The sequence below is a fragment of the Diabrotica virgifera genome, chromosome 7 (genome assembly GCF_917563875.1).
Source record: "Diabrotica virgifera virgifera chromosome 7, PGI_DIABVI_V3a".
In the NCBI taxonomy this organism is placed as follows: Eukaryota; Metazoa; Arthropoda; class Insecta; order Coleoptera; family Chrysomelidae; genus Diabrotica; species Diabrotica virgifera.
The window spans coordinates 231,407,226-231,425,743 of NC_065449.1; the positions used below are offsets into that span (position 1 = coordinate 231,407,226).

The 18,518-nt window shown below is 33.0% G+C and overlaps 1 protein-coding gene across 1 annotated transcript in view; it reads left to right on the plus strand.

The window, feature by feature from the left end:
• Positions 1-18,518, plus strand: part of LOC114327250 (protein dopey-1 homolog) — a 192,677-nt gene that overhangs the window by 142,505 nt on the left and 31,654 nt on the right. The window contains exons 11-14 of the mRNA XM_050655412.1: positions 6,246-6,424; positions 11,117-11,309; positions 15,746-15,907; positions 17,464-17,797. Coding sequence (XP_050511369.1) covers positions 6,246-6,424; positions 11,117-11,309; positions 15,746-15,907; positions 17,464-17,797 — 868 coding nt within the window. The remainder of the gene's footprint in view (positions 1-6,245; positions 6,425-11,116; positions 11,310-15,745; positions 15,908-17,463; positions 17,798-18,518) is intronic.

The following is an 18,518-nucleotide window of genomic DNA, read 5'->3' on the forward strand; positions in this document are numbered from 1 at the left end:
CCAGGGGTCCACGAGGGACTCAACGGGGGTCTACGTTGGCGTGAATTAAAAATGGGGGTTCACAAGTTGCAAGTGGGGGTCCACGAAAATTTTATAGCGATTTGGTATTTATTTAAAAAATTTGCATTTTTTTATTGTAAAATATCAATGGAAAAAATAATATTTTAATAGTAGTGACTCAAAAATGTTATTATAATCCATCATAACAAGTTATTTTGTTTAAAAAGCAAGTTTTTGATCAAATTTTAGTGTAAAAAACGTTAAAATACCGTTTTTACATTTTCCTCCATTCCCAAAACACATGTCTTTAGATTTGACTGAAAATTTGCCAACAAATAGCCAAAACACAGAACTTTAAGTGGTTAAAAGAATTTGTATCGTTTTACAATTCAAAAAAAAGAGAGTCAAAAATATAGGCGTCTACTGTAAGTACAATTAATTCGGAAAATATCGATCATACGAAAAAATGGTTAAGAAAATTATAATAATTATTGTAAACACAATTTATTTGAAAATGTATAAACATTCTCAATTTCTTTGCAAAACGAAAATGCAGCAGCTGCATAATACTCTGGTTAAAGCGGAGAGTGCAGGAAGAGTCTATACCGGTTTCGGAGATCTTTTTCCCCTCATCAGTAAACCCATATCCTCTTCTCTCCGCTTTAACCATTTACCATAGCTTAGGGCCTTCCCGAATTGCAAAGAAAGAAATGTCACGGATGAACTAGGGCCATCTACCGGAAAACAAACTAAGTTATCAATCGAAGCAGCTCAGAAAACGACAATAAATTCGCCTCCGTACCACCAGATTGACAACAGGTGGAATACTTTCTTTGGTTACACCTCCTGAGACTTTTACAATTTATAAGTCATACAGGTGCCGAGAAAATTAAGATGAGAGAATTTTAAATAATTCACAACTCATCTACTCAGCATGGTAAAGCTCCAACAAGAAAGATTCCTTAATACTCAAAAGAGTAAATGAATTAAAAATGTATAAACATTCTCAATTTCTTTGCAAAACGAAAATGCAGCAGCTGCATAATACTCTGGTTAAAAGAGTGGTTCGGAAACCGGTATAGACTCTTCCTGCACTCTCCGCTTTAACCAGAGTATTATGCAGCTGCTGCATTTTCGTTTTGCAAAGAAATTGAGAATGTTTATACATTTTTAATTCATTTACTCTTTTGAGTATTAAGGAATCTTTCTTGTTGGAGCTTTACCATGCTGAGTAGATGAGTTGTGAATTATTTAAAATTCTCTCATCTTAATTTTCTCGGCACCTGTATGACTTATAAATTGTAAAAGTCTCAGGAGGTGTAACCAAAGAAAGTATTCCACCTGTTGTCAATCTGGTGGTACGGAGGCGATATTTATTGTCGTTTTCTGCGCTGCTTCGATTGATAACTTAGTTTGTTTTACAATTTATTTGGATTAATTTCAGTTCCTACCATTTTTGTCGAAAAGTTAAGAATTGCGGAGATATTGAACAAAAACCACTGCTATCAAATCAATCAGTGCTTATGCTCGCGCATAAGCGCGAAATATTGATAATATTGATATAATAAATATTGATTTTAGCAAAAACATTAAAGAAATCAAAATTGTATAAAATTTAACTCTCTCCATTTTTGTATAGGTACATTTTTGTTATAAAACTAATAATAAACGAGATAATTCAATAATTATGCTGTAACTGTCACTCTTTCCCCCATAACTCGGAAAATATCGACTGCACAAAAAAATTTATAATAGAATAAATTATACGAAATCATATTTTCCACAACTTCAGTCCTTACACTTGTTGTCAAGTTAAAAGTTAAATATGGCAGAGATATTGATCAAAAACAGTTCTCCTTTATTCGCGATTTTAAATTTAGAGTTCCAGGCGATATGCAGGGATCTTGAGAAATGGTGGCATGTATCTTAGCTTGTATTATATATCCCTCCCAGATCAGAAAACAGTTCTACATCTTTGTCACCCACACAGTGATTTTTACGGTACTTCCACATACTATAACAACTTCCAATTATTCTAATATAATTGATAACTTTTAAATAAACACACAACTGCTTTTCTAAGCCCTAGATATCACATATAAAGGGTTTGATAATGTTTATTAAGTTTTCTGTATTATGTGTAATGTGGTTTGCCTACTTCCTCCATTACAATATTTTAACATTTACATCAAGTCTATTTCCATTTTTACAGACTATCTACCACAGTGGGAACGACTGTTTTTATTGTTATTAATTTAACAAATTTTACAATAAATACCACAAAACAGCAGGGAAATTATAACTTCCTGTGGAACTGTCATTCCTGTCATGTCACCATTCAGAATTTCCGTTATCAAAATCACTTGCTTCCGTACAGTCATGATGAGAACTTGTCAGATAGAGCTCATTGGTACCTCGGGCGAAAAACATTGGATATCTTAATCATCCATGTTATAATTCACATCTTTGTCATATGTTCCGATGACGGATCAATTGTAAAGGGTTTTTACCCTGTTATTTTTACTTTTGTGGCTTGCATGTAGATTCTAAGTGAGTATAACCTATAACTTTTTATAACCTTAGTCAACATTTTAAATACTTTGCATCATTTTATCTGGTTATGATATATATTATATAATATAACTTGTGTCACTCACACTTGACAGCGAAGAACTTGATGTATGACGAAGATTTGACAAAACTGAATTAATGTCAGATATTTTACGATACTTAGCCATTAAGGCTGCAAAAGAAATGTAACATTTTTTATGGTATCCATCAGTGGTATTCACTTGGTCCGGTAACTGTACATACATTATTATATTTTAAATTGTATTTAATACGCGCACTCAAAACGTCTTTACACTTGTAACAGTATTTCTTCCACAAAAGTTATTACATTCTCGTTTTTTTTCCTTGCAAAACACACATTGTATTTTATTTGCCATTATATTGTTTCACAATTATTACTTTTCACTAAATAAACTCGACAAGAATCGTTAACAAACTGTGAATTTATTGTGACTGACCCATCTTAATAACATGTGCGGACAACATTCACCCCCGAAATTGTCGTATCTTTTGTTTGTCTAGTTTCTTAACCCAACCAGCGATCGTTTTGCTGAAAATACACATTATTTTTATGATTTTAAATCCATCTGGCTGGTGAATGCAACCGAATTAATGCCTGGCAAATTAATTTTGCATTTATTTATGTGTAAATAATATAATATTAAAATTTCAGACATACTAAAAGGATTTAAATTTTTCAATTATTATTTATAAAAAATAGCGTCTGGCGCATATTTAGCAACCACAGAAATGCCTGGCAATTATAATTCATATTTCTAATAATGTTTAAAAAGTAATAGCAAAAAAATTTTTCGTCTTAAAATAATTTTAAATTCGATATATTTACCTGTACAGGTGCGCTGCGCAGTAATGAACGCAACCTGTCTCAGTAGCCAGATGGTCGGTAAAGTGTTCAAGGAAGCATAGGGAATAATATATTAAAAAACCAAGTGTCTTAAAATCACTGTTTTCCCGACTTGGTCCATTAAAACATTATTTTTTCAATTGATACATTACGATAAAAAATGCCAATTTGTTTAAATAGATTCCAAATCACTGTAAAATCGCTTAAAATGATATATTGAGAAAAGAAAATAAGACGAAAAAGACCTTCAATGTCTTATTTTAACTCCCCCCCCCCCCCCAATGTAGCAGCAGGGGGTCCACCGAAACCAATATATTTTTTAAAGTGGTCTACGAGAAAAAATAGTTTGGGAACCTCTGCTTTACATTCTCCATGATCTCCTTATTTGTATTTCGAGATCTCTATATAAACATTATATTTTAGTGTTGTTCTGAAGCTATTTCCTTGTGGCATTTTTACGATTAACTATTTAGTGGGAAATAAGCCACAATTAAATTGAAAAAATATTTTTTTTTTATTTTTTGTGACGGATATTCTTGAGTTGGGATTGATTTCGTATAATCGAATGAACTATCTTTTAGTAAAGTCGTCCCAGGAATGCAACTCATAAATATTGTCGATATCATTTTAAAGTCTTCTACTTTAAAATGTATAATATACGTCTGAATTGCCAATATAAATGAGTCAGATTAAATAAATTATTAGAAGAATTTTTTTACTTAGCAACAACATTTTTGTTCATTTTAATAGTATTTTGTATTTTGACAACGAAACCCGATTTGGGCTTCGAAACGTTAATAAAATTATTTTTTCAATTTAATTGTGGCTTATTTCCCACTAAATAGTTAATTATATTTTAGAAAGGTAAAGTTTTCAATCCTAATAGCAACATTAATAATATTGAAAAATATTACTAAAAGATTTTTAAATTGAAAACTTATTGGTCCATTTCCCTGGTAACACCTCCAGGTCCAAGGCTTCTAAAATTTGCAAGCCAGATGGATGCTGCAGTGAAGACAAAGAGAGGAAATTCTAAAAAGTTGCAATTCACAACCCCCGTCTGCAGCTTGGTAAAGTTCCAACGGAAAATGGACCTAGTTACTCTATAGGAGTAATACTAATATAAAATAAAATACAAATGTATACCATTTTTATTCAGTTGCAATGAGAATGCAAAACAATCTTATTTTTAACTTAGAACAGGGAGCGCAGTCCAGCACTCTGAATCGACGATTTTCGACTCTTATTGGAGTCATCATCGGAGAGGCGTAGGCCTGCTGCTCTCTGCTCGAAGTGACCAAACCATGAAAGTTTATCCCCACACTGCAACTGACGTGTATGGATTAGGTGGCTAGCGTCATCTGGCAATTGAAAGGTAAAGTTTTCAATCCTAGTAGCAACATTAATTATATTGAAAAATATTAAAAATATTACTAAAAGATTTTTAAATTGAAAACCTATTGGTCCATTTCATTTTTCATGGTTTGGTCACTTCGAGCAGAGAGCAGCAGGCCTACGCCTCTCCGATGATTTTTTTTTTTTTTTGAAAAATGGCTTTGGCAGAACCAATTAGCCAGACTTGTTTGTGATTGATTGTAGATTCATAGTCATAAATTTCTTTTAAACATAAGTACATTCTACAATATTATTTTTATAAATACATTGGTACATTGTGTAGCTTTTTTTTATTTTGTTTTTTTTTTTAATTATTTTACTGTTTTTTTAATATATATTTTAATTTGTGCGAAACACTTTTTTTTACTTCTTTTTTTTTATTCTTTTTTTATTTTTGTTTCTAATTTATTTTTCTTTTTTTTTATTTATTATTTTTTTGTTATTATATTATTATGTGTTTTTTTTATATATTATTTTTTTTAAATTTTTTCAAACCACATTAACAAATTATGCCTATTATATTACGTTTACAACTTGTATTTACATAATTTAATATGTTTATAAATGAGATGAAGAATTTCCATATCATTTGTAAATATTAAAGTATTAAGGTTTATTGGGAAAAAACATTTTAAATCTTTTAATTCCTTATAAAGGTCGTTTATGTTATTTATGTTTAAATGACATTCTAATGTGACATGTGTTAGATCTCCGATTTTGCCACAAGTACAGTTGGGAGTATCTGACAAGCCGATTCTATGCATGTAATATGGCGTAAGAGCATGATTGGCTCTCAGCCGATTAATGGTCTTTATAAAATGTCTGTTATATTCTGTGTAAAACCATCTTTTTGAGAATATCCTAGGATTACAATGAGCAAAATTTGAGCCAGTATTACATTCTCTGTAATGCAATTGCCAATTATTTTTAAGTTTTTGTCTGCTAAAAGTATCAATATCTGAAGCTGGAATTAAATTTTTGTTTATTTTTTCTCCGATCACATAAGCTGATTTAGCAAAATTGTCAACTATTTCATTACCTTTTATTCCCGAATGACCCTTAATCCAGGCAATTGTTACATTTACTCCTAATTGTGTAATTTCAAACAGAGTTTTAAGTATATTCAATTCAATGTGGTTTATGTGTTTGACTGTTTGAATGTTACTTAATCTGTCCACCACGCTTTTACTGTCAGTAAATATAACATAATTGCTAGTTGGATTCAGTAGTACATACTGAACAGCAAACATTACTGCTATCTCCGATGATGACTCCAATAAGAGTCGAAAATCGTCGATTGAGAGTGCTGGACTGCGCTCCCTGTTCCAAGTGAAAAATAAGATTGTTTTGCCTTCGCATTGCAACTGAATAAAAATGGTATACATTTTTATTTTATTTTTATAATATATTTTAGGTGCTTCCTGAGCCAAATGCTAGCCAAAATAACTTAGTGTATTTAATTTTGGCTATTAGAGTCATTCCATTAGATAATTTAGTACAAACCGTAACGGCTGTGATAAAAAACCCTCCTCCCACTGAAGGTCTCAGTCAAGACATTTGTTTGGATGTTTCCGTTCTCGAATTATTTTATTGGTAAGTATTTAAGGTGAATCTTCCTCTGTGACCGAGGAAGAAAGGGAGGGGAAACATGTATTTCTTATTATCTACGCACAGAGCGATGGTTCTTAGTTTATTTGATTTTAATTTATTTTTTTAATTTATTTTATATTTTTTATTTTATTAAAAAACACGCATGGGACTACGTTTACTACCCCACGTAGTGTGTGGTCGCACGAAGTGTATGGTAACGCGATATCTTGTTTCATTGCGTTTTTATTTTGTCATACCTCTGCGCGATCTACCACTCAGATCAATGCATTCCAACTGTAGCTCGCCGTAAGAAAGCTATGCTTCCAAGAAAATAAATTGTTTGTCTTATAATATATTATCATGATGCAATAAATTTAGGAGATATGACACCAAAGTGTTTCAAATTCGTTCGGTTTTGCGCATGACGTCAATACGTGACTAGTTAGCGGCGCCAATTTGAAATAACCTATGGATAACATGAAGAGTGGAAGCATTCTGGTAACAAAATTACGGATTATTTACGTTAAATTTCTTTTTACGAAACGTAGTGATAAAGTAATGGATATAAACTTTTCTGAATTATGGATTTATTGAAGATAAAATAGGCAAATGTTCACTTAAAATAGTGATGTTTTCATTAAAATTATTATCACACTAACGTAATTATGACATTCACTGAATACAATGAGAAAAACCTTATTACATAATACCTACTAAATTTCAACACTTTCCGTTATTAAAAAGGTTTTTCGCATCTACATCAGTCCCGTCTTTGAGAGGATGTGGAATCTTATTTTCGTTAGAGGTTTGGTCATCACATCTGTAACTTGTTCTGCAGTGGAAATTTGTGAAGACTTTTTAGTTTGATCACAATTTATTAGGTTATATCTTCCTGTTGCCATATCTACCGATTCTTTTATGGTCATCTTCACCATTCTGTGAGATTATTTCATTATCGATCTCATTTTGTTCTAATTGAGAAGTAGCTAATATATAATCATGGTCATTTTTAGAATTATTTTCTATAAAGAGATATTGTAGAGTCAGTTGAACTCGTTTATGACAACCAGTTTTTCTAAATGTTTAACATTTCTTGCCAATGTGACCTTATTCTCCTCCTCCTTATTCCTTTTTGTCAAGTTTCTTTCTTATTTGAACGGGAAGTTGTGCGTAACAGGTTGTAGCTATGGTTCTTAGATGATCTATTCTATGTCTCTTACCTATTATCCAGAACTTTTATTAATACTAAATTTCAACATAAACTTAATACTTCCTTTCCAAGCTTAATAGGTTTTTGGGTTAAATAAAAAATAAAATACATTTAACAAAACACTTTTTATTAACTTTAATAAACAAAAATTTGTTAATTATGTTGTATTTGCAAACCCGATGACATATTAAATACTAACAATCGTTGAAAGCTTACAACCTGTATATAAATAGCAGAAACAAACCATGGAAACAAACAACAACAAATGACAAAATGTCGGAATCGTCACGTATTGACGTCACTTGACATTAGGAGCTGCGTGGTGTCATATCTTCGGTTTCATTATATCATGATATATTATATTTATTATATTTATTAAGCGCAACAGGCCTTGTAGGCCTAGGGCTAAAATGTTCACATTTCTGATTACATAAATAATATAGTAAATAACTTAATATAACTTACATAACTTATAAATTTTATTTAAATACACTTCAGTCTTTTTATACACTCCTTCACAACCTCTCTCCATCTCCTTCTGTCCAATGCTAGTTCTTTCCATCTCTCAATGTTACTTTTCTTCAAATCTTCATATACACTGTCCTTCCATCTTTTCCTTGGCCTGCCTTTCCTCCTCTTTTGTATTGGTCTTCGTGAAAGTACCATTTTTGGCATTCGTTTACTTCCCATTCTCTCTATGTGCCCCAAGTATCGTATTCTCTGTGCTTTGATCGTCGTCGTAATCGTTGGCTCTTGATATAGTTCTTCCAATTCTTTATTGGTTCTTCTTCTCCACTGACCTTCTATTTTCACACCTCCATATATTGCTCTTTGCATTTTTCTCTCCCATCTTTCTAACAGGTCTGTTTCTGACTTTTTGAGCACCCATGTTTCGCTTGCGTATGTTACTGTAGGTCTGATAACAGTCTTATAAATTCTTATTTTTGTTTTTCTTGATACGTATTTGGATTTCAATAATGTGTGTAATGCTCCATATTTTTTATTTCCTTTAGCTATTCTTGCCTTTATCTCCCCTTCTTCATGACCATTTTCATCTATTTTGGCTCCCAGGTAAATAATTTCTTTGGCTCTTTTAAATGAGTATGTTTTTTCTCCATCTATTTGTACTATGATGTTATTCTCTTTTTCTTTTTGGATCTCTCCCATTATCATATACTTTGTCTTTTCTTCATTGATTTTAAGTCCGAATTTTTTGGCTTCTGTTATTATGTTTTTCATTAACTTTTGTAGTTCTTTTTTGCTTGTTGCTAATAGCGTCAGATCATCTGCAAATGCTATGCATTGGTGGCCGTTTTTAAATATCGTTTCTTGCATGTTTATTCTGCTTTTCCTGATTATTCCTTCCAATGTTAGATTGAATGCCATTGTTGATAGAGGGTCTCCTTGTCGTAGTCCTTCCTTGGTTTCAAACTTTTTGGATGTATACCCTTTCCAAGCTATTTCGTTTGTTGTGTTTTCCATCGTCATCTTTATCATCCTGACAATTTTACTTGGTATCCCCAATTCTTTCATCAGTTCGTACATCTGCTGTCTATTTACTGTGTCGTAAGCCTGCTTAAAGTCTATGAACAAAGCATATAGTACTGTTTTATGTTCGTAACAGGTAGTCTGTATTTCTTTTAAGGCAAATATTTGGTCAGTCGTTGATCTGTTGTTTCTAAAACCTGCCTGGTATTCCCCCAGTATTTTTTCCGAATAATGACTTAGCCCATGGACGTCTTTATTTATACGTCCATGACTTAGCCTTTTACTTATGCTTTGTGCCAAGATTTTGTAAATTATTTCTAATAGTGCGATGCCTCTGTAGTTTTCGCATAGCATTCTATCACCTTTTTTATGTATAGGGCATATTCTTGCTATGGTCCACTCTTCTGGCATTTTTTCTACTTCCCATATTCTTTTTATCAGATCATATATCTCTTTCTGTAGTCTTTTCCCTCCTGATTTTATCATTTCGGCCGATATTTCTGTTATTCCTGGGCTTTTGTTATTTTTCAAGCTCTTTATTTCGTTCTTTATTTCTTGTTCTGTGGGTATTTCTATTGCTATCTGATCATCTTCAATTTCATGGTTTGTTTCCTTTTGTACTTCGCTCTTATTTAGCAGTTCTGTGAAATAGTTTTGCCAGTTTTCCATTATTTTTTCAGGCTCATTTAGCAACATCCCTTTATCATCTCTCATATATGGGTTGTTTTTTTGATATCCTCTTTCCATTTTTTTTGCTTCCTAATGATCTTATTTCTTTTTTTTTGAAATTTTTCTTCTATTTCTTTCAGTTTTTTCTCGTTGTATTTTCTCTTTTTGCTTCTACATTTTCTTTTCATGATTTTTCTCAATTCTCTGTATTCTTCTCTAGTGCTTTCTTCGTCATTTGTGAGATTTTTGAGTCTTACTTTTCTTATTGCTTCTGCTATTTCTTGACATTCTTCATCATACCAATCTTTTGTTTTGTGTTTTCTTTTGGTTTTCGCTAGGATTGCTTTACTTGTGTCCAAGATTGCTTCTTTGATATTTTGCCATTGTTTGTCTGGGCTTGACGTTTCTTGTTCCCTGATTAGTCTGTTGGTTATTCCCTGTTCATACTTCTTCTGTGTGTTGTTATCTTTTAGTAGTCCTATGTTAAATTGTTTTCCAATTTTTTCTGTTGTTTTATTGTTTCGCTTTATGTTATGCTCGATTTTATATTCTGCTCTCACCAGGTAGTGGTCAGAGTTACAGTCCGCTCCTCTCATGCTCTTTACATTTATTACATTGTTTGCATGCTTCTTCTCTATTAAAATATGGTCTATCTGATTTACTGTCTTCTTATCAGGGGAAATCCACGTTCCTTTATATATATCTTTTCGGCGTAATTGTGTGCTTCGTATCACCATTTGCCTTTCTGTTGCAAAGCCTATTATTCTTTGGCCATTATCGTTCGACACCTCATGCTTACTATATTTCCCTATTATGTGTTCGTATATATTCTCTCTTCCTACTTTGGCGTTGCAGTCTCCCATTATTATTTTGATGTCAAACCCTGGTAATTTATCATATTCTCTTTCCAATTGCTCGTAGAATTCATCTTTTTCTTCTTCTGTGGCATCTTCAATCGGTGCGTGTACATTTATTATACTTATGTTTCGTTTGTCCCCTTTTAATCTTATTGTGCATAGTCTATCTGATATTGGTTGGAATGCCATTACTCTTTCCTTCCATTTTCTCTGTATTATAAAACCTGTTCCTAACCTTCTGGTTTCTCCCCCGCTTTTAAAAAATACCACGTCTTCTATTTCTACTATTTCTGTTTCCAATTGTTTTGTCTCTTGTAAAGCTATTATTTCTACATTATATCTTTTAATTTCTCTAATTAATTCTTTGAGTTTTCCTGTTTCGTATGTGCCTCTTACATTCCATGTACCCAAGTTGACTTTAGTTTTCTCATGATATATTATATACCTACCTAATATATTTTGTGTTTACAGTTATATGCGTAACGCTTCTTCCACTCAGTTATTTGAGGCGTGGGGCTCTCTTCTTGCTCTGATTAGAGAAGGCTGCTCATTAGCCCCACCCGCCCAATTTTTGTTAGCCGCAATTCTTCATGAAATCATGATCAAGTGTTGTCCATTGGAAGAGAAAAAGGATCAGAAAGATTTACAAGACGTGACTGCAAAGGTAAGAAATATTGTTATTGTATGTATGTGTTACAGTTCAAGTTGATTATCCAGTTGGGAGTTGACTATTCCTAGTTCGAGTCAACTCAAACGGCTGGTTTTAGTAAAAGTTAATTATAATATAAAATGAAGATTTTTATTCAGCATTTACTAGTAAAAGTCGACTCCAACTAGAAAAAGTATACTCTTCCCAATGCTATTTAATAAGTGTTGATTCACACAAACAACCAATTCTAGAAATTAAATTAGTCCAGGCTGTATCGTCGTCCCCGTTAGGTAAATTATTCCGATTCGATTTTTTTACACAAACGTACTCAAAAAGAGGTCCTTATAACAAATCCACAGGATGTCAGGTGGAACGTCGTCGAACAATTTTTTTTAAACAAATTCACAAAAACAATTTTTTCAATTCGGACGAATTGTTTTTAGATAACTTGGGTCATTCGGAGCAAAAAAGGTCTGTTGTAATATTTCTCTAAAATTGATTGTTATCGAGTTATACCTACGCGTTTTAAAATTTGAAAAATGCGAAAATAACCATTTTCAAAGCTTAATAAACTCGGTTAAAAATTATTATGAAAGTCATAAAAAGAAAGCAAAGTTTAAAGCCCCCCCCCCCCCCACGTACCTAAAAAAATTTTTGTCATTATTTTATTACTAAACTGTTATTTTTAATTATTAACAATTAGAGCGTATTGAGGCGGCCGTCAATGTGCGTGCGAGTGAAATGCACCATTGGAAGGCCGGACCGGAATGGTGCGTCTCTTTCGCACTCATCGTTGACGGCCGCGTAATACGCATCATCATCATCATCATTTGGCTCTACAACTCTATGTGAGTCTTGGCCGCGTTTACTATGTTTCTCCATTGTTGTCGGTCCTGAGCAGCTATTTCCCATTACTGTACTCCCATTTTGCGTAGATCGCTGGCTACTGCGTCCTTCCATCTCTTTCTTGGGCGACCAACTGACCTTTTTCCATCGGGCCTTTCCCAGAATGTGGCGTTTAGAAGTCTTTCGTCACTTGATCTTAGTACGTGACCCGCCCATCGTATTCTGTTTGATTTAATGTAGCGTACTATGTTTTCATCTCCGTATATTGTCTGGAGTTCATCATTGTGTCTTCTTCTCCATTCTCCTGTTGTCTCTTCTCTGCAAGGCCCATAGATAGTCCGCAGTATCTTTCTTTCAAGTACCAGTAATTTTGTTGTTTCCCGCTGATTCAGAGTCCAGGTTTCGCTTCCATACGTTATTGTGGGACGAATTATTGTCTTATATATTCTTATTTTTGCTGGTCTTGAGAGTATTTTTGATTTAAGTAGGGTCCTTAACGAGTAATATGCCCTGTTTCCTGCAATAATCCTGGCTGCCACGTCCTTTTCATAGTTATTTTCAGATGTTATGATCGCTCCCAAGTACTTAAATTCTTTCGCCTAATACGCGATTGTTAATAATTAAAAATACACTTAGTAATACAATAATGACATAAATTTCTTCAGGATCTTGTAGGGAGGACTTTAAACTTTGATTTGGTCACTTCCTGACTTTCATAATAATAATTTTTAACCGAGTTATTCAGCCTTGAAAATGGCTATGTTCGCGTTTTTAACAATCAATTTAGACAAAAATCACAAACGACCTTTTTTGCTCAGAATGACCCAAATGATCTAAAAAAATTTGTTTGAAGTGAAAAAATTATTTTTGCGAATTTGTTTAAAAAATTGTTAAAACAATTTTTCGACCGCTGTACCTCCTGGCTCCCTGTGGATTTGTTATAAGGACCTTTTGTTGAGTAAGTTTGCACAAAAAAAAATCGAATCGGAATAATTTACCTAATGGAGGCGACTATACAGCTTGGACTAAATGTTACTAGATATGTTCAAATCGTGATAAGTACACTCACCGGCAGAGAAAACGGGCACCCCAAAAAATGGGTCATTTTTAATGTCTTGTATTTCTTAAACCTGATGTCCGATTTAAGTAATTTTTTTAATATGTTATAGCCTTATTCTTTATCAATATCGCTGTAATAATATTGTTGCTAGACAGGTACATTGTCATTGTATACAGGGTGTACGAATCAAACTGTGTTTTTTTCTCAAACTTTGGAACACCCTGTGGAATGTTCTAGCTTTTATAAAATACTAAAATTATAACCAAACTATAGCCTCATGTTTTCTTAACATTCTGTTTTTTGATTCATTCGCTTATGTTGGATAATAAAAAAGTTAAGCACTTTAACAACTACCCCTGTTTTTCGTTAATACAGGGTGTTTTTAAATAAGTACGGCAAACTTTAAGGGGTAATTCTGCATGATAAAATAATGACAGTTTGCTTTATAAACGTATGCCCGCAAATGCTTCGTTTCCGAGATAGAGGGTGTTGAAATTGTTCTTACAAACTGACGATTTATTTATTTCTCTAAAACGGTTTGTGATATGCAAATGAAATTTGGTAGATTTTAAGAGGTAGTTATTGCGCATTTTTTGGCATACAATTAAGAATTTTATATTCACCATTGGCGTGCATACGGGTATAAATATTTTAGATATATCCCGTATGCACGCCAATGGTGAATATAAAATTCTCAATTGTATGCCAAAAAATGCGCAATAACTAGCTCTTAAAATCCACCAAATTTCATTTGCATATCAGAAAACGTTTTAGAGCAATAAATAAATCGTCAGTTTGTAAGAACAATTTCAACACCCCCTATCTCAGAAACGAAGTATTTGCGGGCATAAGTTTATAAGCAAACTGTCATTATTTTATCATGCAGAATTACCCCTTAAAGCTTGCCGTACTTATTGAAAAACACCCTGTATTGACGAAAAACAGGGCTAGTTGTTAAAGTGTCTAACTTTTTTATTATCCAACATAAGCGAATGAATAAAAAAACAGAATGTTAAGAAAATCTGTGGCTATAGTTGGGTTTTAATTTTAGTATTTTATAAAAGCTAGAACATTCCACAGGGTGTTCCAAAGTTTGAGAAAAAAACACAGTTTGATTCGTACACCCTGTATACAATGACAATGTACCTGTCTAGCAACAATATTATTACAGCGATATTGATAAAGAATAAGGCTATAACATATTAAAAAAATTACTTAAATCGGACATCAGGTTTAGGAAATACAAGACATTAAAAATGACCCATTTTTTGGGGTGTCCGTTTTCTCTGCCGGTGAGTGTAGTTGAAACCGTCAAAACAAAGAGATGCACACTCATCAAAAAAGCACGTGAATTATACTCGTATAATCGAATCGATCCGGGAATAGGCAACTCAAACTAGTAAGAGTTGATTCTGTTATTGGGACCGTGCAAGTTCGGCAAAGCGACCTCTATTTCTACGCTCTGTACTTTTATTCGCACTTTTAATTATATTCGCCAATTATATTAGTCCTGGTTGCTGGATAATTGTCAAGACCATAGTCCAAAAAAATAATAAGAAGAAAAAATAAGATGCAGGTTATGTTTAGCAAACGTAAACAATTGTATGTAGTAAATAAAATCAGTTATTAAAATGCAGTACTGCAAGCAAAATACAATTAATTAAATTTACCTTTATATAATAATTGCATATCATATCAATATTGTGGAGCAATATATAATTTTTCTGCGTCAATGACAGAAGGTATGAAATATACGTCAATTTGACAATTTCAATTGACAATATGAATTATTTAAGATAGTTGCAATATTTCTCCGCGACTCGCGCACGGTCGTTTCTCGTTTCCCTTTCCAAGTACTTGCACACCGCGAATTCCCGCGATCTACTTTTACTAACAAGGGTTAGGAAGAGAACTAGTAAAAGTTGACTTAAATCTTTCAAATCAACTCTTACTGCTCGTTTTAGTTGGAGTTGACTCGAACTAGGAATAGTCAACTCTAACTGAGAATCAACTTGAACTGTAACATATGTACTATTTTAATATCGATTTTATTTTAAGCTATGATTTTATGCCATTTTATTTTCTTTTAGTTTAATTAAATTTATTTTTATTTATTTTATTTCAATTAATTATATTTATTTGTTTTTTAATTATTTATTTTATTTTAATTCATTTTATTTTAATTTATTTAATTTTTTTTATTTAATTTAATTTATTTAAATTTTTCTACCGATTACAATGTTTGTGTAAACTCACTAACACTTACGGCCGGTTTCACAAAGTAAAGTTAACTTGTGGTTAAGAGATAACCAGAGGTTACCCCAAAATATGCGTTTTAGTTTCAGGTCAACGGCGAAGTATGGTTAACTCACAGAATTTTTAACCAGAGGTTGGAGTGGGTTACCCTTATGGGTATACCCAGAAGGGTAACAATTATGAAACTGAAACGCATATTTTGGGGTAATTTTGAGGTTATCTCTTAACCACAAGTTAACTTTACTTTGTGAAACCGGCCGTTAGTTAAACTCATTGATTTTACTTTTAGTTGATTGATTGTGTCTCTCAAGTCTGCGGTTCTTGTTTGGAACAAACGACGTGGCTAAGAAGAAACTTTGCCGTAAAGGAACAAGATGAAGATTCGACGCCCGATTCCAATATCATAAGCGATACATTTGTAAACTCTAACCACAATGTACAGGCACAGTTGGTGAGTAAATATGGTTTGAAATACACTTGATTATTCAGTTTAGTCTCCTTAAACATCAATACCCTTCTTCCACCGAGATTCTTCGTCTTCTTCTTTTTGTATAGATATGACTCTGTTTTTTCAATGTGCCTCTAGTAAGTTGTTCCATCGTTTCTTCCTACTGGTCGTCTTCCTATTGGGGAACCGTCTCTCGCTATCCTGACTACCCTATTTGTTGTCATTCGGCTTATGTGGTCCTTCCATTTTATTCTTCTGTTTCTTACCCAGTTATTAATGTTATCCACCTTGCATCTCCGTCGTATATCTGTACTTCTAGCTTTGTCCTATAGAGTCTTACCATCGATTTTTCTAAGAGTTTTCATCTCAGCTGTTTTGAGCAACCTTTTTGTCCTCTCTGTGTCGGGTCGTGTTTCTGCCGCTATTGTTGCTATGTCATTATTGGTCTAATGACTGTTTTGTAAATTCTGCCTTTCAATTCTTTTCCGATATTTTTATTTCTCCATATTGTGTCATTCGGGCAACCTGCGGCTCTGTTGTCAACATAGCTTTCTGAAACCCAATACTTCAGTCACAATATTTCTTACGCTACCTAAAGAGATGCCTAGGGCTTCTACGAAATCTCTTTCAGTCGCTCGACGATTTTCCAATACAATAACCTGTATGCTTTTCTGTCATTTCTGGTGTTGTTGCTATGTTTAGACGTCTTTGGCGTAGGTCGTCTTCAAGGCTATACGACCACGTTTAAATTCAGCAACCTATCTTTCAACTGTATTAATTGAAAGCTAATAGTTTTTATAGACTTTGAACATTCGTTCATCATTTTTTTTCCTGTTAAACCTTTCAAAAATAAAAATTCAATCACTGCACGACATTTGATTTTTTACATTGTTAAAAATACTCTGACATGTCGATACTAAATGTCTTGTAAACAAAGAATGAATTGACAGATTGAAATGAAAATTCACATACGTTCATATTAAGAGTGTACCAACGGCAAAAAAATTAGTCTAGCAGCAGCGCCCTCTCTTATCGAACCGCAAAACTTATTGAACAACCATATATGAGACATATGGGAAGTAGAGCTGATGAAACGAGTTTTTGGATTTTAGTAAACGTTTGGATTTACTGAAATTTCAACGATATTTGATGTATAGAAAATCGAGAATCAGTGAAATATCTTACATTCTTCTTAGCACCTTTTCTTATACTTCGCCTGTTCTTTGTCTGTCTCTTTGTCATTTTGCCCGGGAAAAATCTTGTAGTCGATTTTAAACATACTTCCCGACTAGCTAGAGATCTGAAATTTCCAAAATAGCTCAGAACTCGATGAGAATGCAATATTCAGTAGCTTTTACATAGCCGCATTGAGTTTTATTTGGAATTTTAAGCCATTTTAAATTTTATATGGTAAAATTAGTTCTCACTTTTCTCAAAAGATGGCGCTACTAGTTTTCTCAATAGATCGTTACTTTCTATGTCATATAAATAAAAAACACGTGGTATAATAAAAAGTTCTTTTTTTATAAAAGTGTAATAATTATGGTTAATGTTTTCAGCTTCTCTCAGAAATTCTGGCACCTATCTTAGACATCTGCTTCGGGTCCTCAGAAAAGGACAAAGTTAACAACATACTAATATCACTTATGTGCAATATAGTACCCTATTTAAAAACTCACACTGTAAAAAATATGCCGAGTTTTGGGGCTTGTTCAAAATTACTATCTAGTCTTAGCAGTTATCAGTATACGAGAAAAGCATGGAAAAAGGACGTCTTTGATTTGCTTCTAGACAATACACTTTTTCAAATGGAATATAGTTGTATGAAGTATTGGAGGATAATCGTTGACAATTTAATGACACATGATAATACAACTTTTAGAGATTTAATGAGTAAGTACATTTCATATATTATACTATCGGTTTACAACGTTCTCCGTCTTCCGATACCCGTTCGCCATTCCTCTCTGTCCGCACATTGATCTACTTGCAGGCCTCTTTCATCTATGGCTTTGTTTATTCCGGTACATTTCATACATACATTTAATAATGTAAACTTAGTAATATATTTAATTGATAAACGACGTTAGATCTCTTCTTCTTCTTCTTCACGTGCCATTTCAGAATTATCCGACGTTGGCGATCACCATTGCGAAGGCTTCTTGATCTTCTGCAATGTAGAATAATTCAGGAGCTTGGATACTTGATAATATCAAGGTAAGTTTGAAACCTCTATACTCTGGGTATAGAGATTTTTGAAGAGAAGAACTGAATAAAGATGGGTAAAATAAATGATAAGAGATTTAAGACGACAAGAAGAGGGGCTTAGCTCAGGAAAAAAAATTAAAAGGGCAGAGAGACACTAAATCTCAAGTGAGTATTCGGGCTAGCTTCAATACACCGAATATTGGCTTTGGAGATATGAGAAGAAAGTTTGGTAATGAAATGATAGTAACTAGGAAGAAAATGAGACTGTTAATACAAAAATGGAAGGAAGATAGATAAGAATGCTAGAGATAAAATAATATCGAGTTACAACAAAGAAAGAAGAAGAAAAAAGGGCGCCAAGTCGAACGAACAACTCGGCTCTCAGAACCAAGAAGTTGGACAGGTT